Here is a 27790-nt window from a genome sequence, read left to right on the forward strand (position 1 = left end):
TCTTGGTGTCATATATGTCTGCACTCACTAAAATAATCAAGTTTCACCAACCATAAAAACTAAACGTAATAAAAGAAGCTGTAGCAGACTGTAGTTTAATTGGCACTGAAGTCACCATCTCATGATTCAAGTAACATTTGCAATCTTGCATTTGCAATATTCTAGTGTCTGTAACATTCTTCTTGTGTACGCTGAGCTCCAAAACGCATTTGACACTTTGCATGTTGCCTTGGTGTACACATAATTGTTGCTATGAATGTACTGTATTGCCATTTCAAGGTTTATTATATACTTGTATATTAGTGCTCCCTTTATGCAGTCAAAAGAAAAAGAGAATTTCAATTTGTAGCAAGATGAATAATCTGCATACAGGTACCAATATAATGGTACAGCTAGTAGGAAACTAAAGGTCTAGCTATCCTATGGGTCTTTATCTAATATTGCTAGCCTCCGTTGCAGACTCCTTCCAGCTGTGTTCTTTTTGGCGACGCCTCAGGGGCGAGCCAAATTTTTACTTTATTGTGTGCAGATTGCAAGAATTTTAGGAATTGTACAGGAATGTGAAAGTCCATGGGACGATAACTCAAGAATGCCTGGATGTAGTGTCTTCATATTTTGTAGGTAGGTAGGTCTGTGGGAGACCTTGTAATGATTGGATTTTGGGCCCCCTAGCGACTTTCTATGGTACTGCAGGGGAACTTTCACTTTTCAAATCTCGTCTTCTGAACATGCTATAGTCATGATTTTTAAGTGGTGGATAGCTCTTTGTTAGGAAAATATGTCCTGTAGATTTGGACCCCCTAGCGGCTTTTTTTTAACTGCAGGAGCTGATTTTGACTCAAACTTTGAAAGAGAATAAAGTAAGAAGGGGATGACGGATCAGCATAATTTTTGGTGTGTAGATAGCTTAAGTGATGACTTACATAATCATATGCCAATTATGCAAATCAATATCCGATTTGCATAATTAATGAGGACAGTTAATAAATCAGCTGCATTCTATTATAGGACTCTCAAACACATGATATATGTAACTGAGAAAAAGATAAATATCGATAGATATCAATTATGCAAATTGATACTTAATTTGCATAATTAATGACAAAATACTATAAACCCATAGTGGTAAATGATGGGGATTTCATTTTTGCACCATTAGGAAGTTAAGTAAATGTGACCACTATATTAGACACAAATGAGACCACCGTCGACATGGCAACATCTTTTCATGTTGCCAATCTTGTTCAATCTACTGTTTTTTGATACATTTCTTTTATTGCCTTCTTGGCCAGCTATAAAAACTGCAATAAGAAAACAGTGAACTGAAAAAGAAAACTGCCGGAAGGAGTCTGCAACGGAGGCTATGATATTGCCAAAATACCCTCTCCGATCACTGGATGGTCATCTGAAGTTTGGGTACGTTTTTGTTCTGAAATCATATCTAATAAGTAAAGCCTAGTTTCCTACGAGTCTCTATCTAACAATGCTGAGTTACCATCTTCTAAGGGCAAACCACCTTGGTCTGAGGTTTGATCACTTCTTGTACCTTCTGTTTCACTTTTTGTACCTTCTATTTCTGTAACTACATCTGAAGACTGGTCTGTGGTGATAGCTTCCACACCCTTGCGCTGTGGTATGACCCGAAGGAAGGCCTCCTGCCAATCATGCAGCTCCAAGTATGCCAGCATGATCTCAAACACTAGGGAGGATCAAGGGATATGGTCAGAGCACTATGGGATACCGGTTACACATAGGTGAACATGAACTCTTGACCTTCCCAAAACCATATATTGGGAGTGGTTTGGGAGCTAGGTTGGCTGGTGTTTGGCTGCACCTGCCAAATATCTAAATTTTGAAAACATTCGGCTGTGGACAGGAGGTCTGGAATGGGTTGGCTGGTGGTTGGGAGTAAGTCAGAAGTGGTCAGTGTGTTTGAAACTCAAGTTTGACTCTTCACCTAAAACTGGTGGTCTATACCTTGGTTAGCTAGTGGTCAGGAGGCCATGTTCAGCTATTTGCAACTGAGTTTAAAATTCGTTTTTGGAAAAGGTACACTGGTGCACTTATCCTAAAAATTTAGGTGCAAAGATACAATTTTTGGGTGCACAACCTACATGTAACATAAAATAGAATGTCAACAAAACATATCTACAAACCCCACTGCCTCTCTTAAGAATTTCAATCTGTAATTCTATAGCTAACTCAAAAATTGTAAACAAGTAATACACCAAGCAAAGTACAAAGGTACAATAGTACCTCTACCCTGTAGCCTACAAAAATATCTAGGTGCATGCCCACAGCCAATAATTAGATGCACTGCTCCAATTTTGGATGCACAAAAAAGCACATGCACGCACCCAGTATTTGAGTCCTGCCTCTTCACCAATAGCATCATGGGAAGAGTATAACTAAAAACACAAACATATGTATATAATGGATGACAAAGAGATTTTCCCTTCCAATATTCATACTTCAGATGTAGTCAACTTCACATTAACATGTGCAAAACCCTACTAGTAAAACCCAACAGCTCAACAGCGCCCCCTAACAACAATATGAGGTACTGCACTTACCATGGTTCACAGCCAGCACTTTGCGAGACTGTATCTTCACAAACTGTGCAATGGGAAGCTGTGCATGGGCAACACCCGCCTCACAAGCCCTCTGGTAGCAAAGACCCTGAAAATAACAAAAGCTTAAGTTACAAAGTTTAACATAATCTTTAGAATGCGGGATGATATTTGAGGTGAGTCCAATGCTGGGTCTGCCAATTTACTTATAAAAACTAATCTGTATGTAACTAGACAAACAACTGCAGCTACAGGAAAGCCTGCTATGGGCACCATCATATCAATTTTTTCTTTCATTGGACTATCAACTACCTAACATCAAAATATATCACACAAAACCCAAAAATTTAGAAGCTATCACAATATGAATAACACACTCATTCAATGCTAAGGAAAGAATCATGGTCACCACAATGCCTGTCCCAGAAACCTTACTGCAAATGTATTTAAGGTCTCATTCATGAGTTCTTTCGCCCCATAGGATTACATGTTATAATACGTGTTTTACATGGGCGCGTTCGTAATGAAGATGTAGAAAATGTGCCAATGTTTTTCATTCCATGTTGAGAACATTTACCCTAGATTATGTAAAAAATTGACAACATTTTCACTACATACAATCTCTTTTTATAGCAATTACAAACTGCACTTGGCTACACCCCCACAAAGCCACTTTCCAGCTGTAAGCGCCGGACCGATTCACACACAATGCCCGGCCTGTGTACGTCCGACCTCGCGCGCGGCTGCCGAATTTTGCCTGCTAATTTCTTCAGATACAAACAAGCTTTCATCAGTTTGACGCTTGAGATAGGATGGGCTAGCCAAAAGGGAATTTCCCACCAATATACACACACGTTCATGCAGCCATTCCTTTTTTTTGGCCACGCACTCTTTAAGCCTACCCACTCGGAGTAACACAGAAATGAGACCTTAACTTTGTGGTGATTCATTCAATTTTGTGGTAAGGAGAAAATGGAGTGTCTATGGTGGTTCTGAGTTCGTGATAGCGCTATAGCCACATACTGTACAGTAAAGGAAACATTGGCACCTTTACGGACAGCCAGTCGGAAACCACTACTAGTGACTCGGCAAGGTTACTACAGACGCTTTTAGCAGTGCTGGTGTGATCAACTGTCACTGATCTAACCATATGAATAAAGGCTTAGACTTAGCTTGAAAGTCTTTATAAATATGTAATCAATGTTTGAAAATCCGGTACTAGTTAGGTATGTGTTCTAATATATTATTTGTACACTGTAACAGGTGCCTCCAACACACCATGATACTGTACATAGACATAGCCAATGGCAGGCAGAAGACAAAAATTTTTGCGGTAGTGTTGAGAAATTTTTGTTGTATGTTCAAGGTTTTCACCGCGAAAACCATGAACATAAAATCTGCATCTACATTATGTGACAAGCAAACCTTATGTGAGTTGTGGTCCACCAGCCCCCCGATGATGTAGACCTTTCCCGGCTCCAGGGTGCTCAGGGTGTTGGGTGAGTCTGAGGTGAGGTAGACGATTCTTTCTCTCTCAAACACATCTGTGTACAGTCTCCTCTCCATCCCAACCTGTAGTCAGAACATAGCATCATAGACTAAATGTACTGTAAATGCAAGAATGTTCGCTGTGGTTTTATGTTTGCAGTTTGTGCGGCGACCGAGAACTCAAAGCCACCGTAAATAATTTTGTCCAATACTGTAGCAGTGTTGTACCTGTTACAACTGTTGTGCAACAAACTTTGACTTAGATATTTGTAGTGTTGCTGTACTGACCCTGTCCTCTAGGAGGTGCTGCTGACTGAGCTTGGCCATTCCTAGATCCTACATGTTCATAACACATTGATCACTATTACCAAGGGAAGCTATATTCATTTTCCAATCATAATCTGGCAGTCTTTCAGACATTTTGGTATATGTGATGATATGCAAGTGTCACTGATGTAATGAGGATAAAAGATTCATGCTGTAGGTAATAATGTAAATCTTGAAAAGTGGTCTTATTTCATGGTTTTCATGGTGACCTCCACACAGCAAATTTATATTACTGTGAATATGCATCATCAATGTATTCTGCACTCAAGATTTGTACATGTATCAACAAAACACAGCAAAAACCCTTTTCCCTCCTTCCACGAAATCAAACCACTGCAAAAGGCAATGAATCTATTTAATGTTTTACATTTAGCTATTTACAGTATCATTAGACTTTTGTTCCACGTACCAGGGGTTCATTTAAAGAGGGCAACAGGGGCAGAGCACCCTCTTACCCTGAGGAGCAGATCCTCTGACAAGCATGCAATTCTGATTGACTAGGGAGTACTAGGTCACATGTTGCCACAGTCTTCAACAGTGACCTGTCTGACAGTAATTTTGCTCCTCAGAAAGCCTTATAATGCCTCATTTTAACTTAAAAGTCTCTAAAACTTCACACTGCGGAATGGGGGAAACCCATCTTCCACTCCATCCCCCACTTGGTCACTCTACTCCCTTGTAATTTTTTCCTAAAAAAACCCTGATGTACCTTCCATCCCTGCCAGCCGGCGATGGCCGTCTCCATTCTGTGTCTGCACCTCCCCCCCAGACTGGACAGGTGCATCTGGACGGGGACCGGCGCTCGTTTGTTCACGGCGTAACAGCGCTCAATCTGCTTCATCAGCTTCTTGATGTCCTGGAGTAAAAATAGGCCTTCAGTCTTCTTGCAGTGAAGAAACATTGGTTGACTCATCAGTGCTATAAAGAGACTTGTGCTTGTGCATTTTAAAAACCAAAGACATGTATCGACAAGACTAGTAGGGGTACACTCTGATGTGCAATGGTTCAAAATAAATTAATCCACACTATCCACACACATAAACTATAACAGTTATACTATAAGTTGTGAAACAACTGCGGTGGATTTATTTTCAACTTTTTTTTTGCGGTGACCATACATTTTGAAATCATGACACCATGAATATGTGTTACAAGTATTTTATCATAACTGCACAGCCAAATTGTTTCAACTTCAACACATTGCAAAAAACTCAGTTTCCCTCCTACTACCTCCTAAATGCATTTTACAGTACAATCTTCAACTACAGAACTTGTGTGATATGTCGAGAGGTTATATATGCCTCAAAACTGAACAAACAAAAAAAGCAAAGTATCAATAAAACTAAGAAATAATGTCTTCAAGAAATGTGCGTACCTGTTCCATCATCAAGTCGTCAAAGCTGAGGTCGACAGCGATGGTGATGTCACTGGTCTCCAGCCGCTTCTCGAACTCCAGACGTAGTCGCTTTTTGTTCGGCTCTCCTTTCTCCTTCCGCTTCTGGGCCTCCAGGCGACGCTGATCTTTCCGCTTTGTCCTGGAAAAGTGATTGACATCTGTCATGTATTGTAAATCCATCTAATATTGCGGTCTGTAATTTTAGCAGTTGGAGGGGAAGGAGTAGTTCACTGCATTTAATTCTAACGGTGAGAACAAGCATCACTGTCTCAAATATTACTTAAAGTAATAAGATATTTACGATTATGACATTTTAGTGGTTGACAAGTTACCGTTAATGCAGTTAAAATTAAGTTGCTGTTAACCATTCAGGAATCACAGTAAATGCAGGGTGCAACTGGAACACACTCTTTTTCTCCTGGTGTTCAAAATTGCAGGCTGCTATATTTTAGACATGTCCCAATAGTGCAAGCAGTAACGCAACCCCCTGCTTGGCCATCTGGATCAAAATTTGTGATAGGATCCTAACAATCCTAGGGTTGGCGGCTAATGGCCCCAGCTTGGACATGTTGTAAGGGATTGCATTCGTCTTTTTGGATGGTGACGTAAAGCTGGCCACCCTGTGTATGAGGGAGCTTCAGGTGTAAGCATCAATCCTCTGCACGTAAAAAGAACCCAACACACTTATTGAGAAGAGTAGGGGTGACCCGGTGTGCTAAACACGCAAGCTGTAGCGAAGCCGCATTGCACTACTAGCTAATGAAAAAGTCATGCTTTGTCCTCATCTAAGGTTCAACCGCTTTACCGTTACTTTTTAAATGTTTTACCTGTAGTTTGAAAAAGCTGCAAGAAATGAACCGAAGATCTAATACAATGAAAACTGCTGTTATGCTGGGTCTGAATCTACATACATAGTACTAGTATGATATCTCATAAACAGGTGGATCACTAACTTGAGGAATTCCTTTTTCTTCCTCCATGCCTCTTCTCTCCTCAGTCTCTTGAGCTGCTTTTTGGAGATTTTCCCCTCTGCGTACGCTTGTTCTGGGTCCACAATCTTGGTCCCTTCCCCCTCTTCCTGTAATCCTGAGCCATTGTCAGTCCTATTCCCTTCACATGTGCTGTCCTTCGAGTCTATGTCTTGATTCCCATTATTGCATTCCTTGTCGACGGGCCTTCCTGGTGCATTGATATTTAGTTTGTCTGGCTCTGAAAGTGTGTCTGTATTTTCCGTTTTAAATTCCCGAGATAGTTTTTCGTCCTGGTCGGTTTTTAAACCAATGATATCCTCAGCCACTGCTGTCATAATTAATCATACAGCAAATAAAACAGGGTTGTCTTTAAAAAGATTGTAGACTTTGTAAAATGGTCTCAACTTTGAAGAATTTCTTAAGGACCAACGTGACTCATATAGATATAACCAGTCATAAACATGGTACAGTCGCAGCTAGTCGACAGGGGATATATCAGCGCCGTAAACTAAAAGTGTGGGAGGGGGGCAGTGGCTGACAGTGAATTGATCGTCCTTGGTCAATCATGAACATCCTACCACGTAAAACAGAACAGATACCTTAACAGTATTCGGAGTAATAACGTTCGTGTATGTTACGTTTGCACAATACAAGATAATCACGAAGAAATCATGAAATATTGTCTTAACGCCGATGAATGTCTATGGGCGCCGCCATCTTGAAACAGGACCACTTACACCGTGATAAAACTTCTAGTGATGAGTTTACCAAGATCACTAGAAAAAATACAAAAAGTCACTCAACAAAAGACTACGAATGTTCAACGCTATGGTTTTAGTACTATATGTAATAAATAACAGATTTACTCGGTATCCATTCAAGATGTTGTGTACAAATTTGCAGCTTATCATTTAGTTTGACTACCTTTGTGGTCTTGGCTAAAGGTCACGTGGTTTCCAGCTGTTTTGTACTAGTCAGCTGATTGTATCTTGTTATTTTGCTGAATCTCAGCCGTCCACTCCGTTCTTTCTCATAACTTTGGTTGGTTTCTTTCTCCTTTTTGGTTCATTTTGTATTTCCTTCTTATCTTTTAACGTTATTCCCTTTTTCTAACGCTGTACTGGCTTTGTTGATGGATCCTTGTACTTTGCATTGCATCATGATTTGTGTAAACAAGTCCTGAAAACACGTACAGGGCTGAGTTGACTGTTGAGTCACCATTTCCAACGTGTACCCGACCTTTGGACTTCAATCTTTGATCGGCCTCTCGATCGAGAACAGAACCACCTACCTTTACACCTTCCCTGGTCTTCTACACAGATCAAAAATCATCCTCAACATCATGTGGTCGAGATTTCTGTTGCTGCTGTGCTCTTTTGTACTGGGTGAGTTGTAAATATAATTTTATACACTTGTTTTTGTCTTGAACTCTCTTTTAAACAATACAAACATAATTTTGTTTTCCAGTAATTTTCGACCACTCAAAACGATTTTCTGTGATGTATTTCACTGTGATTTTCAGCTGATCTGTATATTTGAGGCAGTGTTTTGTGACTTTATAATTTGGGGCACTATTAATAATTTCTGTTTTTTGTCCTTGACTGCCAGTGTTGAATTTCTTGCTTTCAGTTTAGCCCCATGCCTGTTGTTAGGCTTACATAGCAAATTATTGCATGTTACTGTGATATTTCTCTGTTCTGAAAATATGAATCATATGATATATTACCCAAAGGAGATGGTCTTGGCTAATGTAATCCTTTCCATTAAAAAAAATTCATTTTATTACACTCTCTGGAGGTGATTTCCGATTCTCAAAAAATATTGTCAGTTTCTTAACGTTAAAAAAAAGTGACTTTAAAGTCTGTATGTCTCAATATTGTGCTGTTGTTGTACTGATTTGAAAATAATGAACATGGTCACACCACTTTTAAGACCATGTCTTTTGATAATTTTTTGACATCATCTCTCTTCAAAGAAACAATTTACTCATGTCAGTACTTCATGCAGAACTTAATATATGTTTATCTCATAATATAGATTACTTTTGGTTTGGACATTACATCACTACTCTGTTTTCACCAAAATGCACTTTCTTTGGATAGAAATCTCATTAAAAAAGACTCATTGCCCATATGTACTTTCAAGAGTCAACACCTTCCAAATTTTCCACGGGATTGCCTTTTTAGTTTTAGACAGAATTAACAAAAAGAGTTAGCTTCACACAAAAAAACCCAGAAATGTAACAGCATTTTTATGGTGTATACCAAAACTATGTCAAACTTTGAAACTCCCCCTACTTTCAAAATTGACACAATGCATTGTTAAGTTTTCACACAATTGTTAACATATGACTGATCTATTGTCTGATATCACAGCGTCGTCCAATCGCAGATGTCCAGGTAGCGACCAGAGTCCAGACCACGTGGACACATTCCACGCATACTTTATTTACAGTACATATATGGGCGGGTTATGATTCAACAATGCTTGATACACGTGTGGAATAACATGTGCTCCATGGCAACATCATCAATTTTTCTATTATAATAATTCTTTAATTACCCCACAGGTGTATGCGTATGATATCTGAACTGAGTAGTATTTTATCACTTCATATTTGCAGTGGTTTGGTTGTTCCTTCTTTCTGCCTTGTGGCACAACATACGATAGATTTTAATCAGAATCTAACATTTTTGAGGTGTTCAGGGGTTGGGAAAATTAAAGGTTCAGTATCAGATGCTCAATTCCAGCCTTGCAGAAGTTTCTTTTCTTTTTCAAGTGGTGTGACATCAGCCTGTGTGTCCGCCTCAGCCTTTTCAGCTCTACTCTGCTCTCTCAGTTGGTTCTGTAGCTACGGAAGTAACTGAGAGAGCGGAGTATACAGCTAAAAAGGCTGGCACCCAGGCTAGTGTGACGTACACATATAGGATCCTGTTTACATCTTTTTCTGTTATCTTCCTCACAGATTTTATCACAGACTCATCACAAGGAGCAGGATAGTGCTACGGCAAAAGTTACATCCTGTACTAGATATTGATGATGTCAGGTCGTCTCATTCTCATTATCTGAATACTGTAAAGGCAGAAATGTTCACGGTGGATTTATGCTCACGGTTTTTGCGGTGAACTCTTCAGTGCAAACTTAAAACCACTGTGAAACCTTTTGCCAACCAATGACTGTAGCGCTTAACTATTGTTTGAAACATGAACTTAAAACCACTGTGAAGACTCAATGTTCTCTCTACCGCGAAATAAAAACATGCGAACTTAAATGCATTTACAGTATTTAGATTTTTAAAAACAATTTGCCAGTGTGGGAAGTGAAAACAGGCCAGCCATCAATCTCTTAGACTCCAAAAACTGTGTTTCTAACTCCTGGACCACATACTGTAATGGTAAGTGGAAAAGTTTTTGTTGGATTTACATACCACACTCAAACCTGGTCAGACAACCACCTGTACAGGCAACCACCTCCAGTCACAAGCCACATTAAAACAGTCCTGTCTATTTTTACATAGTTCACCCCACCCTGTCCTCAACAACCATTTTTCCTCAGTCCCTTGAGTACTAGTGGTTGCTGAATCCATGTTTCACTGTATTACTGACAGTACAGTAACAGTTACTGTTACAGTAACAGTATCACCTGGTTGTTTAACACAGGTCAAGCTGGTCTCCCTGGTTACGAGCCAGGCCACGCCTACCATTACACCTACCAGACCAGACTTCGGCTGAATGAACCGGACACGGACAAGCCTGATGTCGGCTTCCAGTTGGCCGCTGCTGTGGACGTTACTGTGGTGTGGAAGAGTGGAGAGGACCAACTGGTCAGAGTACAGGTAAAGCTGGACAGCAATTATTTATGTTGAATGTTTCCTTCCCTACTGGTATTGTTCCTCGAGTATTTACAGAGGCTCACTCTTTTCTAAGAAAAAAAAATTCTGTACTTCTAACACAGATCTTATACAAGATGAATCTTGTATAAGATCTGTGTTAGAAGTACAGAATTTTTTTTCTTAAGATTTGGCCTCGAATCTCTGAGTTCGATATCCCTGTGCGGCACATTTTTGCCAGGCTCACAGGGTTGGTGTGGGAACCAGTGAAACAAAGAAGTGAGTAAAACAGTCTCCTGGTGCCATAACCCGTGCCAAAACCGGGCAGCCAGATCACAGGCTGATCACTTGGCTAAAAGGTCTAGACCAGAGTAAGAGGCGCTTGAACCTCATTATTACACACTAAAGACACACTAAAGAAAGAGTTGGAATGTGTATTTTTGTAGTAGCATGTCAGTAATCACCAGTAGCATGTCAGTACTGTCAAGACTGGTACCAACAGCAAGCGGTCAGTAATATGTACTGATAGGAAACCTTATAACCTGTCAATAAAACTAATATTACAGGAGTGACAGTAAAGCTGATTTACTGAAATGTTACTGAAATGCAACTGTCAGTAGCTTAACAGTTACTTAACAGTAACTTAACAGTTACTGACAGTCTCATCTCAGTACTGATAGTTTGCTAAGGGAAAATCTAACTGCTGTGTTTCACTTCCCTGCAGCTGAAGGATGCACAGTTGTCCCATATTGGTGAGAGAAAGGCTGCCGTGTTCGAGAAGGTCTCCACAACCGAGCTACAGGCCCATCCTGTCATGTTCCACTGGAAGGCTGGCCAGGTAACATAAAGCAGATCTGTATTTGAGTCACACAAAAAAATTGTAGCCTGAGATATATTATTGTTCTGTTTGTACAACTGTATCTGCTCCAACCATTGCTACCTTACCAATAAACTATATTCATTGGCCTGTATATGGGTTATATGTATAGCCACAAATCTGTCCAAAAATTAATCACAGTTTGAGTAGACAGTTGAATAAGGAAGAATCTCAGGATACATACAAATATGTCATATCACCATCATAATATGTTCTTTATAAGGTTGATAAAGCCAAGCCAATGAATGAATTGTTGTGAGCTATGAACTGCTATGTTTCAAGCTCCGACCAAAGGACTACAAAAACCATATCTTTCAGTAGTGTGCAAAATGACATTAATCTAGCCTTCATCTTACATGTAGCTATCAGAAATTGTCCACTTTATTTGTTTCTTCAACCTACATTTAAGATTTTACCTTTGATACCTTGTTCTTTACCAACTACATGTACTTCTACAGGTGGAGGCCGTGTATGCAGCAGAAAAGGACACCACTGAAGCTATCAACCTGAAGAAGGGTGTCGTCAGCCTGTTTCAGGTGCAGACAGCTGCGGGGGAGAGGCAAGAGGTAACGGATAGTCTTGGACACAAATCTTGAGTATGATAAAGATGTTTTGAGGCATATACAATACTGAAAAGTCAGATTTTTAAAACTATTCAATTCAACTGCTGTTAAGAACTGCTTGAATGGGACTGACATTAAGAAAAAAATCATCATGGTATTTTGATTTTAAGACCCTTAAATAGCTTGTTATTGTTTAATGATGAAGGTAATGTAAGCCAGAGCACTAATATTATTATTGATAATGAATGCCTTAGAAGCCTGAATGTCTTTTAAATCTAGCTCATGTTATTAGATATGTCGGCCTGTATACACGAGCGATCGCTATAATACAATGCTAAACTTTCTTCCAACACTAAGTTATACACAGGATCAAATTTTCACTAAGTTATACACAGGATCAAATTTTCAACGACCACTGTTGTCTTCTTCATGACCGTATTTGATGACTGGTAGACAAAAGGCTGTTAGCATGTCAGATTACTAATCAATATCTAAAATTGAATTATCAGATCAGATTACTTACCAATATGTAAATTGATCTTTTGTTAAACGCCTGATTTTTGACTACCACTGCGTAAACATGATGTCATCGCAATTGCTCGTATGGATTCAATATTTTCTTACAGAATTGACTTGAACATTTTCATGATTTTGTTGCACAGACTGACGTATCAGGACCGTGCATGGCGCTGTATGATGTCAGCAAGTCTAGAGTCATGAAGACCAGGGACTGCCTACTGACAACAGGGTTCACCAACTACAACAAGGTGAGGGGCTTGAACAAGAACAAAAATATTCTGAATCAATAGCCAACACAAAAATTGGACTAATACCCAAATTTTCAACTGATCAGCTCCAGTTTTTGTCAACGATTGAGCAATCCAAGTACTTATAGTAAGTCCAATTTTTGTGTTGGCAATTGTAGTTCAACTTTAATTCAGAATGACAAACTACCAACACAGATGAACTTTCAAGTGAAGAAGACAAATAGCTTGATGAACTGAAAGATTAGTACTCTGAGAAACCAACCGTTCCCCAATTGCAAGGCAGCACTAACTTGTATTGTTTATCATCTGCAGTTAAGTTACTGTTAGTAAAAATACAAATACCACTTGAAAAAGACATGATTTGGGAAATGCACACAAAAGTACAAATGAATACAAATAGTCATGTATGATAAATGCCCACCACTGTTTTTTATTTGTCAATTTAATATGAATTAAAACAATGTTTTTTAGAGTTTAGGCATTGAAAAAAAGCATGAGCACTATATAAGTCACTGTGATTTGACTTCTGAGTAGTGTTTGATATTAATCTATGTTAATCTCAGATTGTTGGAGTTGATGTGAAGTCGGCATCTAGTGTTGTGTACGAGCTGTCAGGTGACCAGCCCATCATCCAATCAGCTGTCGCCGAGGAGAATCATGTGACCCGGGTGAACCTCAGAGAGGAACTTGGGACAACCATCTTTTCTGGGTTAGTCTCACATATTTATTATTCACTTCACTCAGGTGAAAATGAGTACCTAGCTTCTGTTAGGGACATCCCTCGGATAGCATGTCAAAGGTCCAGTGTTTGGAGACAGCCACACACGTAAAAGAACCCACCACATCTTTCGCAAAAGAGTAGGGGCATACCCCGGTGTACGATGGTCCAAATCCTTCTGTCTGGAGTTGGTGATTCACTACAAATCACCCGGATGGAGGCCTGGCGAACCTCCGTCTCGTATCAGCCATACAGCGATTTACACCATTCACCCGGACGGGCGATCTGGCGCATCCCCGTCTTGTATCAGCCAACGAAAGGGTATGTAAGGGGCGGTATAACCCCGACGGTGCGTAAGCACGTCGACTGATGATGACGATGTTATTATCAAAAACATAACATTAACACAGAAAAGTATGTTTTTTAATCTTAGTCTGTAATTTACAAACAATAAAAAATTGAGCAACTGTAATTTAGACTTTTATTCTGATGTCAGGACAAGTTTAGATAAGATTGCAATGCCATATTTTAGAATAAAAGTTATTTTGAGGACTTTATACAAAAATGGAATGTTGGAAGAATAAGAGCTGGTGACTTTTTGTTCCATTTGTTTTAGTGTTGTACTCTTTATAATCGATATATAAATACCTGTAACTTTGTGTCATCCTTTGGCTTTTCTAATTCTACTCAGGCAACAGCTGCAGTTAGAGAAGCAAGAGGCAGGGGGCACTACTGTACAGGGAGCTAGTGTGGAGGAAGCAGTGACAGCAGCAGCAGGGGGAGAAAAGTTTTTAAAGGTTACCCTGGCAACTGAGGAAATCATACAGGAATGTACAGAGGACTGTGAGTCGGTAAGTTTACATGTCATGGATGGTTGGATTCAACTGGATGATGTTTCCACTTATTTCAAATTTCTTGAAGTAAAAGTTATCAAAGTTAGGTGTGACAAGTTGTTCAGTGTAATGTAACCAGCTGCTGCCGCACTGTGTGCCTGCAAAGCTGGTGTGTTGCGCCAAAGGGGCGGTTATACCAGCTATACAGATACAGAAAAAAAATCAAGATATTAAGCATTTTTTTCTCAAAATTCTGATGACAAATTTTTGACAATTGGACATAGCACTACAAATTGAAAACCGTTTTTCCAAATCCATGTTTTATAGATCATTTTACTTGAAAAATAAAAGAAAGATAAGTGATCAATTGTTGTTTACTGTTCTTCACACATATGGAAATGATTAGTGGACACTTGTCAGTGAGTATGAATATGACTACATTTTCAGCCAGCGGAGGTTGTTGCACGTTTCCGTGACGACCTGAGTACGGAAGCGCTCGCCCACCTGGAGTCATCCAACGCTTTCCTGGAGGTCTTGAAAAGACTGAGGCATGCTGGGAAGGAAACTATCCTCAACATTCTTACAGCTGATGAAAATGGAGACATTGTGTAAGTTCTGTAGGTTTTAATGAAGACTGCTACAAAAAGTGTCTAAAACTTGGTAAAAGCAAAACATATCCTGTCTGATAAGAAATGGGAATGTCATTAACGTTACATGTTAGTCAATTCACAAGGTTGTATTATTACAGCCAGTAGGTTCTGAGTAATGAGGCTGTTGTAACATGCTTGAGGCACCTCCTCGAACACGGGACCCCCATTTTATGTCTCCTCTGAAAGACAGTGCAGCCTGGATTCGATCCGGGGTCTCCCGGATCCATCTAATTGGAAACAGAAGGCTCAACTGCGAAGCCGCTACCAATTGAGCTACAGGGTAAAAAACAACAAATTAAGAATGAAGTAGAATGCATTTTATCATTCTATATGACTGCAGGCTTTTAGCTAGAAATAAAAAAGAGGGAGTCCAAAGTTGTTGTGATTGCAAATGTAAAGCGCGGCGAAGCCGCGCGGCGCCGTAGGCGCCGCGGCGAGCGCCGAAGGCGCGAGTTTCTTAGGGGGGTCCGGGGGCATTCCCCCCCGGAAAATTTAGAAATAATGATGCTCTCAAACGCTATTTCCTGCCTTTTGAGGGGCAAATTTTGTGGAATACAGCCTAGTATATTCCTTAGGTAGAACATCATTTTTGTATGTATAGTAAGGCTGGAGGGAGGGAGGCATGTGCACATTGCAGGGGTTGAGATTGGATGTGGAAGACCAACTAAAAATGTGAAGAAAGGAAAAATTCAGCCAGGTTAACCTTCTTTAATTTGTTACTCAAGTTTACCTTAAACTTGTGACATGTTGACCTGAGCATATATTTACTTCTACAACTAGACTACAAGAAAAATTAATTTAAGAAAGAATACTTAGAACATGTTGACCTGAGCATGCACTTTCTTTACTGCAACATTTAAAGTTCACTGTAAGAAAACTTAAAACATTTTGACCTGACCAAACACTTTTCTTTACCTAACTGCAATAAGAACTGTGGTATTCAAGAATACTTAGAACATGTAGACCTGACCAAACACTTTTCTTTACTGCTACAAGAAAAGTTTACTTTAGGAATACTAAGAACATGTTGACCTGAGAATACACAAAACCCTTTTCTTTACTTTACTTTACTGCTACAAGAAAAGTTTACTTTAGGAATACTAAGAACATGTTGACCTGAGAATACACAAAACACTTTTCTTTACTTTACTTTACTGCTACAAGAAAAGTTTACTTTAGGAATACTAAGAACATGTTGACCTGAGCATGCACCTACTGCAACATTGAAAGTTCACTGTAAGAATACCTGACAAAATAATTTTCTTTAGTTTACTTTACTTTACTGCTACAAGAAAAGTTTACTTTAAGAATACTTAGCACATGTTGACCTGAGAATACACTTTCTTTACTGCAAGTGAAACAAGAAAAGTTACCTGTGAGAGTTACTGCTATGATAGTACAGTAAAACAAGTTAATCTTTAAGCTACTTTAATCTCAAAAACTACAAGCGCCTGGGGGCCAGGAGATACTCTTCTCTCTGAAAGAAAAAAGAAGAAAAAAAGAAGAAAAAAAAAGTTTTAAAAAGTTATTATTTCAATGAAACCTTATTAGCGTCAACTGTAAATATGTATATAGTGGGAATGAAGTAAACATCTCTGCACAAAAACATCCATTTATCGATCTTTTGAAAGTACAGACTTCCTCTTATTCAAAGGAATCATACAAATTTTGACCCCTGTTCCGCTATGTTATCGGCATGTGCGCCCCCCTCCCCACTACAGTTATCGCCAGTTGCACGGTGCCGGCGTTTTTGTAGCTGTTTTTCCGCCGATTTACCGACAGTTATTGCCACCAAAGAAGCCACAAAAACATCCGAAATGCCTTCAAAATACCCCTATAGTTTATCGGACTTTCTGTCACCTTTGTAAACAACGGGAAAAGTTCCAAGCTTACCTTCACTTTTTCCCGCGCAAGGGTAAAGGGACGTCCACTATATTCCACCAATAACAGCGCCCGGGCACATTGCGTCACTGAAAATTGGCCAATGCGATGCAAGTCTCGCCTTTCGCGAGATGTAATCTACGCGTGGTTTCGCGAGACTTCATCGGAAAAGAAACATGGCGGACGATCGAAGCGACGAAGCGGCTGAATCGGCGAATTTTCATCGCATTCAGCTAAGTTACCGGGGAAAAAACGGGGCGAAAATAGCGAAAATAAACGGGCGTCTTGAGGGCGTCTTGCCTAAAAGTAGGGCGTCCAATTTCTATTATTTTCAGAACAGCGCGTCCAGATGACGCCCTGACGCCTCTCTGCCTAAAAGCCTGTATGACTGTGAAGTAACGAGGACTCTCTCAACTTCCAAATCCCATCATACAAATGTAGTAGATTGTATTCACATTCCTACAGTTGTATACTTAGATATTCAATGTTTTTCTTGTATACTGCTTTCAAATCTGGCTTCCTATTCCCTTGGCCTTGTCTCCCATTGTGATGATGTCTCCCATTGTGTTTGATAGTCTTGTGCAGTTTTTATGTTCTTGAGTAAACGGTTGGATTCTGTTTCAGGAATACGAGTACAAATCATATTGTGCTGTTTTTGTTGTTTTTGAGTAAACGTTTCGAGTCTGTTTCAGGAATACAAGCCCATGTAGGGACTTACCAGTGCCCTTTTTCTGTTCTTGGGTAAATGGTTGAAGCAAGGATATTACATACTATTAGGATAATGTCCTTGGTTGGAGTCTATTTCAGAAATAAGCCCCTTTAGAATCTTTTCAGTGCTTATTTTCTGTTCTTTGGTAAATGGAGTCAGTTTCAGGAGCTCATTAGCCCATGTAGAGTCACTTATAATTAACAGTGCCCATTTTCTGTTCCTGGGTAAATGGTTAAAGTCTGTTGTCATGAACGCCATGTAGAGACTTATTAGTGCCCATTGTTCCTGCTCTCTCCCAGGCCCCAGCTGATCGACATTGCCACCGCTACCCAGACCGACCCCGCCATGGAGGCCCTGCTGGAGTTCCTGGACTTCAGTGTTGAGGAGGACACAGACCTGCCGGACAGATTCCTCTTCATTCTGGGATTCGCCACCCACCCTACTGACAAAACACTGTCAATGCTACTGGTAAGAGATCAATGTCTGAATGTGATTTGGCTGCACTCCTTCTCTTTTCAAAATGTTTGATTGCTTCTTTAATGTGCTCAATTTGCATCAGAACAGAACAGGTTAAGGTAAAGCAGTCATCCTCAATTGAGGTGAAACATGATGCTTTTTCAAGTAACCAGTGGTAGTGCAATGGGTCTTCACATTTTGGTCAAGCACACCGTGTCACCCCTACTCATTTTGATAAGATTGCTGGGTTCTTGTACTTGCAGAGGTTTGACGCTTGAGGCTGATGCCTAAAGCTCCGTCATACTTGGGGCTTTACTCCCCCTCCAAAAGGAGATTATGACCCGGAGAAAGAGTTTATGACACATAGAAAAGTACTAGGTAAAAAGCATAATCAAGACTACTGTAAATGCAGAAATGTTCCGGTTGGTTTTATGTTCGTGGGTTTCTTGGTGACCTCTTTACAGTGAACTTAAAGCCACCTCAAAAAGCCATTCCATTGTGTGACTGTAGCGCTACTATTGTTTCAAACACAAACCTCCACGTGTTCAGCACTTTTTCTCCCTACAGTGAAATTAAATCCCTGCAAACATTTTTGCATTTACAGTATTCTGTCTAGCGCAACCTCTACTCTGTCATCAGTAAATGCACATTCAAACAAAGATTCTATTTTCACAACATTTTGACCCATCTTTTCCAGGAAAAACTATCCGGGGAGATCGGCAGTGAGAAGATTTATGAAGCCATGGCTCTGACCCTGGGAGCTCTCGTGCACACATACTGTCTGGACCCACAGCAATGTGAACAGCCGGTAAGGGTGTTGTTTACAAACTGTTAAAGCGGGTATTTCACTAGACTGTGGCATGTTGGCTTCCTTGCTGCTACCTAAATTGGATTTGTGTTACCCTTGACGTTATGATGGGAATATCATGCAAAATGATAATGCAACATGCAAAATGTTTAAGTAATACTTAAACATTTTGCATGTTGCATTAAGTAATACTTAAACATTTTGCATGTTGCATTATCATTTTGCATGATATTCCCGTCATAATGTCAAGGGTAACACAAATCCAATTTAGGTAGCAGCAAGGAAGCCAACATGCCGCAGTCTAGTGAGATACCCGCTTTACTAAAAAGACAAGAAAACACACAATAAGTGTTAATCCCTGACCCCAAGAGTAAGGACGGTTGTGGAACACTGGAGAGGGAGTGTGTAGCAGACAGAAGTGGTGACTTGAGAAGAAGAAGCGTTAAGATATTTGTTTTTATTGATGAAATTAATTGAGCGCTCTGTCAAGTCGCTCGGTCGCAGTGAGGTCGCCAACGTGCCACGGGTCCAGTGAGATACCCATCATTCCATTCATATTGCACAATGTGATGGTGATCAGTCCTTCTTAATATGCTTTTGCTAAACCATATGGTGGCTACATATACTTAGTCGTTATGCTAGGCCACTTCCTGTACATACATACCATGGAGGTAACTAGAAGTGGTATCCTGAGTATTTGTTTATACTGCTGCAGGGGTCCCTGACACAGGGGTTGGCTAGAATTCACACCACGCTTCCAGGCAGCTCTGTCCAGCAGGTCCACGCTATGAGAAGTCTATAATGTTTTCGTATCAATATGTCAGAAAAAAATGTTTTGTATCCTCAGATTGTAGATGAGGTGAAAACGGCTTTCTTGGAGGGACTGGAGTCTGCGGAATTCGAGGACAGCCAGCTGATGTTTCTCCGTGCACTTGGCAATGCCCGCCTCACCGACACCATTCCGGTCCTCCTAACGCACGCGGAGGGGGCACAGTCCAACGCTGTGTCCATGGCGGCACTGAAGGCACTCGGCAGGTTTGATTCAACATTGCTGGACAGTAATGGGGTGAGAGTTCCTTTGTTTGTTTGCTTCACATAATTGGTAAAACGCCTTTAGGCATAACACACCAGTTTTGCACAGTAAGGTTAAGTTTCTTAAGTCCGAACTGTACGGTTTGATCCACTCAAACTAGGAAGGACCCCTGCTCTTTTTAATAAGTGTTGTGGGGTCTTTGACATGTATGATGAGCGACTTTCCTAAAATTCTGGGCCTACAGCTTTATGTCCCACCCAAGAGACCCTAGTCTTAGCTAGGTATTCATTCTTATCTGACTCGAGGGGGAAAAAGGTGTTAAGTGCCTTTACCAAGGGCACAATATTGGGACCATCAGGGATTCAAACCCAGAACCTTTAGATTCTAAATCAAACCTAACCACAAGACTACATTTTTCATAGATAGTGTAGAAAACCTAACCTTTGACAAAGCCAATGATGTGTGATGTTCATATCTATTACTGGTAACAGGCTTTTCTAGGTAACTTTGCTAGCGGTTACGGTTTTCAAATGTGATGATTTGAAATACAATTTTTATCAATGAAAGGTAATCATATCTAAATTTCTATTCTTGATTTTTTGTCCTGTTTAGGTGAGGAAGTCTATGAGCCGAATCTTCCACCAGAACAGGAAGACGTACGAGAACACAGTCCGCACGGCTGCGGCCAGCCTCCTCCTGATGGTCAACCCCTCCCCGTGGGACGTCCGGAACGTCCTGCTGTCACTGTCCACCCAGGAACCCAAGGAGGTGTCCACTTTCATCCGGGCCAGAATACAGGATCTACTGGACACTAACCACCCATCCAGGTGACCTTTTACCAAAAATATTTACTCAATTACTTTTACTTAGGCTTGAAAAAAAAAAAAAGATTACTGTTCTGAAAAAACAGTGATCCAACAAATTCATCATTCATAGCTCTGGGAAAATGTCACAGTGCTGAGACAAAATTTGACCGGTTTCAACTTTATTCGTCTTTATCAAGAATCCAACAAATACAGTTTATTACATTTGCAATACAGGAATACAAAAGTTTTTGGATTCGCTTTGGAATTTTCATCACTCAGATGTACCTTTTTAGCGGTCGGGTCGGCAGGAAATGATGAGATAGGGCTTACTGAATTAGATTGCATTTGGTTGAGCAATTCCAACTTTGCCTTGGCCTTTAAGGTTTAAATAGAAAAAATTGTCCTGAACTGAGCTGTTTTGTTTTCAATATGTTTCCCTAGTGTTGTAATCCAAGAGGTCTTGAAGGATGTTACAGCAGCCAATTACTACACACTAGCACAAAATGGCCTGTCCGCGGCGTACTCCAACATCATGGCGGACACGCTGAATGCCGTCGCCACCTACGGACTGTTCATCGAGTTCGCCAAGTCAGCCTTGATGCGGCGCTCCAATATGGACGTCTTCCTGCATGGCCAGGACAGTTCTATACAGATCCTACAGGTGGGTGTGGGTAACAGGTGGGGAGGGGGGCAGCCTGCAAAGTATGGGGACACCCCTATGTTCCAACATCCCTACATTTGGACACCTCTATGCTAGCATTAGGGTTAGGGGGTGTCAGAATATAGGATGTCAGAACATAGGGGGATTGGAACAAAGGGTTGTAACCGCAAAGAATAGAGAAGCAATATTCATACTGATTGTGTAGTTGATTCTAGTGCAATCTACGTGATAGCACACAAAGATTGAATCTTCTTCTATGGTTTAAGATTGATGGCAGCTTGCCTTGAGAACTTCTGAGGGTTATGTTTTCATTGGGTTTGCATTTTGGTTCGTAAACAAAATGACTCAGAAAGGTTACGAATAGATGCATACATTTTTCCTCCTGTTGGTAAGCATAATGCTGGAGATATATTCTTTTTACCTTCCTTTCAAACTGCAGCTCTTCTTTAAACTATAGAATGCAAGCATGTCAATCATATGGAGAAAACAATACTGTGCTCTCTAAATAGAAATTTATGCTAGTATATGGGAGGGACAGTATTAATCGCCCCGCTAGGCTTCTGACCCAGTAGACTGACCAATCAGAGACCTCAAAAGCCATCTGACACAATGCAAACATAGTAGTGCAAACATACATTTATTTCCTTAGTTGGCCGTGTCTTTATATCCTTTGTTTGTTGGTACCGAAATCTTCAGTGCTTGGCCTAAAACTTGCTGGTATTCCTGCCAAAGAAAATCAAATTGGGTTGGTTGATCATTTGTCTGTTCATCTATTACTATTAGTATATCAGCCAGCGAGATAGGCATGAATTGCTTTACTCAGTACTTTACAATCTCCTTTCTCAAATCATCTTTGTCAGGTTGCACTTGAAGCTGAAGGTCTGGAGGCTATGATGGGGGAGGAGGCAGAAGATGAGGAGGCGTCGGCCAGCGGAGGGATGGGTCTCATCCTCATGGACGTCCAAGTCCGGCCCTTCAAGCTGTTCGCTGGTCAGGCTGAGCTGATGGCCGCGGCCTGGTCGTACTCCGGTGTGCGCATGTCTGCCGTGACCGGGATTGTCCTCATGCAGGACCACTTTCAGGTGAGTCCTGTGTTTTGAACTATAATATAACTAGACATGATCAACTAGTAGTGCTGTGTACCTAAACACAACATCAGGTACAAAGGTTTAGGTACAGGTCCGGACCTGTACCTGAACAATTTGAAAAAAGCAACATGTGTTCTTCTGAGCTTTTTCATTAATGACAGAAACACAAATAAACTGTTTTCAATTTGTCAGTATCTTTATCTAAAGACCATAACTAGGTTTCCTACTGCCAAACTCCCTTGGCCTTGCTATCAAAACTCCCGGCCTGCCTGAATGATCTGTTGCATATTAGTTACAGTGTACGCTGTTCCAAGGTATCACTTTGGTCACGTTTGGTGTTGGATATGAGATCAGGAGATCAGTCACAAAATAAGCACATACTTGGTGTAAATTTGTATCGGTACAGTACCAGTACTTCATGATCCGGTATTTTGGACCTGTACCTAATTAATTTTTACGGTACAGTACCGGTCCGCAGTACCGGTCCGCAGCACTATCGAGTAGTGTAGCATATTTTCAAAACATTGCATACATGTTTTATCACTTTGTGCTCCATGAATAGTTTCATCAGGTTGGTAGGAATTGCAAGTGTTTTATTCAACGTTCTGGTGACCTAACCTTTATGCCAATTCTGACTGGTTCACAACTGAAGCTTTAGATGCAGCTATGTGAATCTATTTACTTGAAGGGCCAATTCATATTGAGCCGAATAGATTTTCCTGAATATGAAGAGCCCGATTTGGGATTGATTTGAATTGATCTAATCCATTTCTCAGGGATGGATTGGGGTGGATTGATTCAAATTGACCAGAAACGCCCAATTTGGATGCAATTCGGCTCAAGTGTGAATGCAACTGAATTGATAGCTATTTGAAGTGAAAAATTTGTTGGGAATTGATTTGCATAGGTTTTGCCGAGTGTGAACATGGCCTAAACTATGCCGTGTTTAAATCAGTAAGTTGTGCAACTTTGATTCATAGCTTGTCGTGTTGATGTTGTTTCCAGATCCATCACCTCCAGTCTGGTGTTGTGGTAGTTTCTACCTTCCAGGGAGGTGTCTCCGTGGAGCTGGGGGGTAGTGTGGACATCAGTCTGTGGAACAGAGCCTCCGTCACGCTGGTCTCCAACAAGTCAGTCTTATCACAGTCTTACTGTTGGCATTAAAGTATTCTTATAGGATATAGGAGATTCTTTTTTACACAACCAGGTAATCTCACCTACTAACGTTTCGGTGTCTATCAGACACCTTCTTCAGAGCTTCTGACTGGAGTACTGCTTCTCACCGCTATAAGTAGCCGATGTAGATGGCGCTTTTGCGGTGAGAACACTGTGCCAAATGTGGCTAAGCTTGTATTGAGGGGGGAAACAAGCTTAGCCACGTTTGGGACAGTGTTCTCACCGCAAAAGCGCCACCTACATCGGCTACTTATAGCGGTGAGAAGCAGTACTCCAGTCAGAAGCTCTGAAGAAGATAGACACCAAAACATTAGCAGGTGAGATTACCTGGTTGTGTAAAAAAGAATCTTCTATATCCTATATTCTACCAACCTGATGAAATAAGAAATAATTTTGAATTCGAAAGTATTCTTATGCTTGCCATGTCCATGTGGTGCAGTATTTGCACATCGGAGGGGGATGTAAAGCCGGCAGCCCCATGTATGAGGGAGCTTTAGGGTTCAAAACTCTGCATGTAAAATACCCCAACACACTTATTGGGAAGTGTAGGGGTCACCTAGTTTGCTTGGCCAAAAATATGTGACTCATAGCAAAGCCGCATTGCACATTCATAGCTAACGAAAAAGCATCGTCCTCAGTCTGAGGTTCAACTGCACATGTATCAGGTGGCAAAAGACACATTTTTCATAAGTTGAACTTCTGGTTCAGCACAATATAAAATGGGACAAACTCTGAATGTCTAGGTTCTTTTCAAATTAAAAGCAAATGATATCCAGCTTATTCTGGTGCAAAGCTGTAAACATAATGATCTTTAATCCCTCATTTCCATCTTGAAATTAAGATAAGATCACTTTTTGTAGCAAATTGCAGATGTACATTATTGAATGGTGTCTGAAATACCATGCTGATTTATATCAAATGCATACTCTTTGACGTTAAAACAACAACTTCCCTTGGTTAAGCTATATCAAAAGCAAATACTACAACATTAAAACGCAGCACTAGTCTTCTTGCTGTCATATAATAGCTTTAAGTATACTTAGTATCAGTGTTTTTTTCTTGTTGAACATTTCTGTATAAACGTAGTTGTGTGCTTCTGTAAAAGATTTTCCTAATGATATTTTCTTCTCTGTCCCTCCCACCAGTGGTGCTCTGGTTGTAAAGGGGTCGGCTACAGTGGACTCCCCCCTGGTGAAGGTTGGAGTGGACCTGTCCGCTGAGGCTGAGGCCACCATTGACTTCACCACGTCGGTGGACTTTTCAGACATGCCGTTCACCATGTGTCTACAGATGGAGCAAAAACCCTTCCAATACAAGTGAGTTGACAGGGTATACTAAAAATCATTTAAGTTCACGTGTACAGTGATTTAATTTTATGTTAGGGAGAAAATGGAGTGTTCGTGGTGGGTTGGGTTTTTAGTTGGCAGTTGAAGCATGGTGGTAGGCAGGCAGAAGACAAAACAAGCATTTTCACGGTGGTTTTACGTTTGCAGTGAAGAGGTGTCCATGAAAATGAACATTAAACCACCGTGAACTTGAATGCTTTTACAATACTTACATGTATGATTTAACCCCCTTCCTGCCGACTTCTTAACTGTAACAAAGGCAACTTGGGTAATTAATTGTGCCCACACTAGGGGGAAGGTTAATGAAGTATATGTATTTCTATGCAGAGCTGATCATTCAGTTGTAAAGTTTTATTTGAAATTGTCAACAATAGTTTGATTTACTGCCCTTTAATTGCTGTGTATTGTTAATTTTACCTCACAAGTTAGTTTGAAAGTAAACATACAGAAACAAATCTAAATGCTTATTGATGACATACACAATCATGTACTTCAACCATAGTGATATATAACATATCAAAATGACCAATCCTTTTGGTAGTCTTTTTGTGTACAAATGGAGTTTAGCATGATCAATCAAAATAGTGTTACAGTAGTAGTAGTAGAGTAGAAACCTTTATTTTCTAATTGAAGCATTAAAACCTTTTTGTCTTCTCTTTTTCAGGAGAAATATATCTTTATACGAAAAAGTGCCTGGTAAAGACGCCAAGTTCCGGTTAAAACGTGAGCGGACGAGAACCATCCCGGAGAAATCGTTCCCACTTTTCACAGGGCAGAACAACGCACAATGTCGAGCCATGTTTTCCGAGGACTAGATAGGATGACTTCTCATGTGCTAACAGTGCAGCTACTGGTGTTATCTGGAAACTTCTCTACAAGATTACTAAAGAAATCACTAAAAATGCCTGTGTTTCTGAGTAGCCAAAAGGTATTTGGATTTTGCGATGTAGCCAAAATGTATTTGAGAAGAGATGAGCAAAACATCTGACAGTGTGTTTTATTGTTTATCGGCCAGTAAAATTTGAGCAACTTAATTAGTTAGACAATATCTTGATTATAGTCTTTACAATGTCTATTGCTAGTTAGTTTTTTTCATCTTATATGATGCAGTAGTTAGAACATATGAGTAGATATCATACTATCAGTAGGTCGACCAGCACGTTGCAGACTGTGCATATTTTTGTGTGCTGTTTTGCTGCATAATACATTACTCTTAAGGCTTAAATCTGGCTATATTTGTGATAACTAGCAAAACTTATTATGAACTCTGCTATGTGTGTTGCTATGTGTCCAACTTTGGATCTAAAGAGGGTGCTAGGAGTTGTAGGACCATGAAATAGCTAGATAGTCTGTGAGTCCCATTTACCAGGTAGGCGTAGACTGCTTTGGAACTGTCATAATAATTGCCATTGCAACTATGACTGAGTTCGTAGCAGGTCTTGATAGACAAAACAGTATAGTAGTCAAGCACAAAGAGGTAACTTGAATGTGCTTTATGAATCAAATCTAAGATCCTACTATTCTACTTCAAAATAATAGCAATCATGATTACTAAGTGCAAATGTGCTTGTGGCAGAATGCAGTAAGATATGGAAAATGAAATTTTGCTCTTGATGATTTTTGAATAATCATTTTGTAAAGGGTGCAGAGATTGATACAGAGAGTAGACACTGTATGCCAATGATAATGTCACTACATCTTTTGATTGGAGAGAAGATATATTGATATTGATTCAGCAGTGCCTTATAATGACAAGATTAAAGATACATTGATTTAATGTAGCTATGGCTTAGTCTGTGTAATGCAAACTCAGCTGTCTGGGGCTTTGATGGCAAGCATCGGATGTTGGGCCCTGGGCCCGGCCACTAAACACTTGTTCTCATTTGAACCTTGAACGAGGACATCGGTGATGTCATCTCGGGAGACAATGGGTTCTCATTTAAATGTACACATTTTGTAGCTTCCGTTACCGTTTGAAGTAAGACGTTTCTGACATTAAGATATGCCACATATAAGGTGCCAAACTGTCATTTTTAAAAGCCAGAAAAATTGGCATCTTATATGTGGCAAATCTTGATGTCAGGAACGTCTTACTTCAAACTGAGTAACGGAAGTTACAAAATGTATACATTCAAATGAGAACGAGGTAAAGTGTGATTCAATCAGGCTAGCTATGGCTGTATCCATAAGACCACAAGTAGCAGTATTTGAAGAAGATTTGATCAGAAATACCTATTGACCACTTGAATTATATCATTGACCACTTCGGTTGTATCATAATGATTCTTCTGTCCCTGTCATTACAATTGCTAAGTGCTTGGGCACATAATAGAGCTGTCTAAGCAAACACATTGTTGCAATGATAACTTCTTGACAACTGAGAAATCAATAAAGCAATTGTTGATATGAATTGGTTCCTTTGTGTTGATGATGTCGATTTGTAAATGTTCTCCCGAGAATCATTATATATATTATGGAATGCCTCTGGAAAAAACGTTTTTTTTTTTTTTTCAAATGAAAGGATATACTAGCAGTCTATAACAACAACAAAATCTAAAAACAAAAAGCAACATAAAAAAAAATATATACATTTAACTCTTCTTTGTTATCTAGACGATCTATGGTAATTCAAGGTTTGAAATTCTTACTAGCTTTAGGAAGATTTGATACAAGCCCTGCACCAACCAGACATTTTCGCACATCAAAACAGTCTATTGCCAGGTGTTTATCATGTGAGATCATGTGATGCTCTGAGTGTTGTTGAAGTTGAACCATTAACCACGCGGCCTGGCACCTTAGTTGCAATGTGTTAAAACATAGCTTAAAGTGTATATGAC

At 40.1% G+C, this 27790-nt stretch overlaps 2 protein-coding genes across 3 annotated transcripts; one reads left to right on the forward strand and one right to left on the reverse strand.

The window, feature by feature from the left end:
- Positions 1–79: 79 nt before the first annotated feature.
- LOC136448196 (tRNA methyltransferase 10 homolog A-like) lies at positions 80–7481 on the reverse strand. The gene is made up of 6 exons (XM_066447413.1): positions 6735–7481; positions 5761–5920; positions 5095–5241; positions 3996–4142; positions 2574–2679; positions 80–1699 (listed from the first exon to the last, which is right to left on the reverse strand). Exons 1-6 carry the CDS (start codon positions 7085–7087, stop codon positions 1464–1466), a joined length of 1149 nt encoding a protein of 382 aa, XP_066303510.1. The 5' UTR covers positions 7088–7481; the 3' UTR covers positions 80–1463.
- Positions 7482–7689: 208 nt separating this feature from the next.
- LOC136448181 (microsomal triglyceride transfer protein-like) lies at positions 7690–27363 on the forward strand. Of its 2 annotated transcripts, none has more exons than XM_066447373.1 (18): positions 7690–7793; positions 7948–8137; positions 10412–10587; positions 11306–11419; positions 11917–12024; positions 12684–12788; positions 13352–13497; positions 14198–14357; positions 14787–14947; positions 17879–18047; positions 18733–18843; positions 19691–19909; positions 20489–20703; positions 21124–21343; positions 22204–22425; positions 23437–23561; positions 24753–24923; positions 25618–27363. In XM_066447373.1, exons 2-18 carry the CDS (start codon positions 8095–8097, stop codon positions 25766–25768), a joined length of 2616 nt encoding a protein of 871 aa, XP_066303470.1. In that variant the 5' UTR covers positions 7690–7793; positions 7948–8094; the 3' UTR covers positions 25769–27363. The 2 variants fall into 2 exon arrangements, with proteins under 2 accessions (XP_066303470.1, XP_066303471.1); XM_066447374.1 differs by having other exon boundaries at positions 8073–8137.
- Positions 27364–27790: the final 427 nt, after the last annotated feature.

This window comes from Branchiostoma lanceolatum, chromosome 14 (assembly GCF_035083965.1).
Source record: "Branchiostoma lanceolatum isolate klBraLanc5 chromosome 14, klBraLanc5.hap2, whole genome shotgun sequence".
Lineage (NCBI taxonomy): Eukaryota > Metazoa > Chordata > Leptocardii > Amphioxiformes > Branchiostomatidae > Branchiostoma > Branchiostoma lanceolatum.

Excerpts from the sequence above, each read along its gene's own strand:
- LOC136448181 (XM_066447373.1), top strand. The coding sequence starts at position 8,095 with ATGTGGTCGAGATTTCTGTTGCTGCTGTGCTCTTTTGTACTGG. Across the intron at positions 13,498-14,197 it reads GGGACAACCATCTTTTCTGG|GCAACAGCTGCAGTTAGAGA; the intron begins GTTAGTCTCACA and ends AATTCTACTCAG. Across the intron at positions 24,924-25,617 it reads CAAAAACCCTTCCAATACAA|GAGAAATATATCTTTATACG; the intron begins GTGAGTTGACAG and ends TCTCTTTTTCAG.
- LOC136448196 (XM_066447413.1), bottom strand. The coding sequence starts at position 7,087 with ATGACAGCAGTGGCTGAGGATATCATTGGTTTAAAAACCGACCAGGAC. Across the intron at positions 5,242-5,760 it reads ACGACTTGATGATGGAACAG|GACATCAAGAAGCTGATGAA; the intron begins GTACGCACATTT and ends TTTTTACTCCAG. Across the intron at positions 2,680-3,995 it reads TGGACCACAACTCACATAAG|GGTCTTTGCTACCAGAGGGC; the intron begins GTTTGCTTGTCA and ends TGTTATTTTCAG.